The 1,808-nt window shown below is 36.7% G+C and overlaps 1 protein-coding gene across 1 annotated transcript; it reads right to left on the bottom strand.

The window, feature by feature from the left end:
* Positions 1 to 336: 336 nt before the first annotated feature.
* LOC108949489 (solute carrier family 13 member 2-like) lies at positions 337 to 1,747 on the bottom strand. Its single transcript, XM_018811836.2, has 3 exons — positions 1,585 to 1,747; positions 817 to 978; positions 337 to 504 (listed from the first exon to the last, which is right to left on the bottom strand). The coding sequence occupies exons 1-3, from the start codon at positions 1,708 to 1,710 to the stop codon at positions 355 to 357; spliced, it is 438 nt and encodes a 145-aa protein (XP_018667381.1). The 5' UTR covers positions 1,711 to 1,747; the 3' UTR covers positions 337 to 354.
* Between the last annotated feature and the right edge of the window lie 61 nt (positions 1,748 to 1,808).

The raw sequence follows: 1,808 nt of genomic DNA, 5'->3' as shown, positions 1-1,808 counted from the left end.
GGGAGTTGTGAAGATAAGGTGTCTCATCTTCCCCACCCTACTATAACTAATTGTGGGTTTACTGTGGGTAGATTTATAAATAACTGTTTGGCTTTAAAATAAGTTATTTAATAATAGCAAAGACATTAGTTGGTAAGATATTCCTAAAATCGTATATAGACAGGTTTTATATCGAAGATACGCTTTAATAACGCTTTAATGGCTTCTGTGAGATTACAAAAGACTTTTCCAGGAAAGCTCTTTTAAATTTATAATGTAGGTAGGCCCTAAATTAATTTGCCAAAATATCCTTTTAGAACTTACAATGTGCCTGGCAGCAACATGTATTAGGCTTAGTCAGCTATCTATGTAAGTTTATTGTTTTACCAAGTCCATGACTTTAAGGTGACCATATGAAAACGCCAGTGCGTTTGGTGGAGTTGCAACTGGTAGCATGAAAGCTAGGGAGGCGGCCAATACTGGAGGTAACATGAGATACAAGGGATGGACTTCAAGTGATTGAGCCTGAAGGATAAATTGCGGAGTATGAGCATGGTATAGTTAGCATATGAGAATAGTATAGGGCTATAGACTATAACGTATGTAATGTATATAGTACTGTAGGGTAAGATGGTATACCTGGATCCTATTATTTCCTGTTTACGCTGTAACCGCGGCATTGCAAAATATCCTATAAGGCAGATTGGATAAAAACATGGGGCAAATATTCTGAAAGTGAGATCAAACTACGATTGAATAACTGCCGAATATTTCTTCGAGTGGCGGGTAATCTTATAACAGTATAAGTTCTGACACTTAGTGGGTATATGAACTTACCAATTGTGCCAGTATTGGTACGAATATTGAAGCGGTCGCCACATTGCTTGAGCATTCGGTGAACAAGCATACGACAATTGTAACAATGAGACAGATCGCCCAAGTTTCGATTCCACCAAGAAATATCAGTTGATCTCCCAACCATTCGGAGAAACCAGATTCCTGTATTTAATAAATTACTGTAAATATTTAATGGTTGTATCTTTATATAGTACTGTGAGGTAAGACCGATACCATTAGGACATAATATCCCTTTCTTCCTAAACAATGCATCTTTAGAGGGTTTTAGAAGAATTTTGGTATATAATTAGGTAAATATTTTGTTTACTACCAAACGAAATAGTAAAAGGGAATAAAGCTATGTACCATCTTACCCCGACCCGTTATAATTACTTATACATTCGCGAGTGGTGGGACAACTTAGGTTACAGATTTATACCCTGTGCATTTTAAGCATTTCTTCTAAAAAAAACAGAATAAATATTTGTCTCTCCTCTTCATTGATTTCTACACGACTTATTTGACACCGCATTTGCAAAAAGACGTTACGATGTGTGCGTGTGTATATTGGGCGTGGATGCCATAGACATATTCTGAACAATACTTGTCGAACAAACATTATGCCACATATAGTTGCTTTCAATATTTGCGTTCAAGAGACAATATTTGGTCATCGCCTGTCATTTAATCTTCAATGCCACGCACTTAAGTTTAAAACTATACAGTTTACTTTAAACGTCAATATAAGTTAAGTAATCATGTTATCACCGTTGCCCCTTTCGCCATAGCAAAGCCTCCAGTTATAAGAAGCATTACTGCCCATGGAAACTTGTGGTGAACTGTCTTCCAATCCAGTATTGGGGCAACTGGTCGAAGGAGTTCGTCTGATTCCATCGTGGATACTGAGTCTACAAAGGTTTATATAGGTTAAAGAGAAGAAAGCATATATAGGGGTACATAAAGCTTACATAAATTAAAATGTAAAACCTGGC

The sequence above is a fragment of the Ciona intestinalis genome, chromosome 5 (assembly GCF_000224145.3).
Source record: "Ciona intestinalis chromosome 5, KH, whole genome shotgun sequence".
Taxonomy (NCBI): domain Eukaryota; kingdom Metazoa; phylum Chordata; class Ascidiacea; order Phlebobranchia; family Cionidae; genus Ciona; species Ciona intestinalis.
The sequence above is the reverse complement of the archived record's forward strand: the minus strand, read 5'-3'. Positions and strand labels throughout refer to the sequence as shown.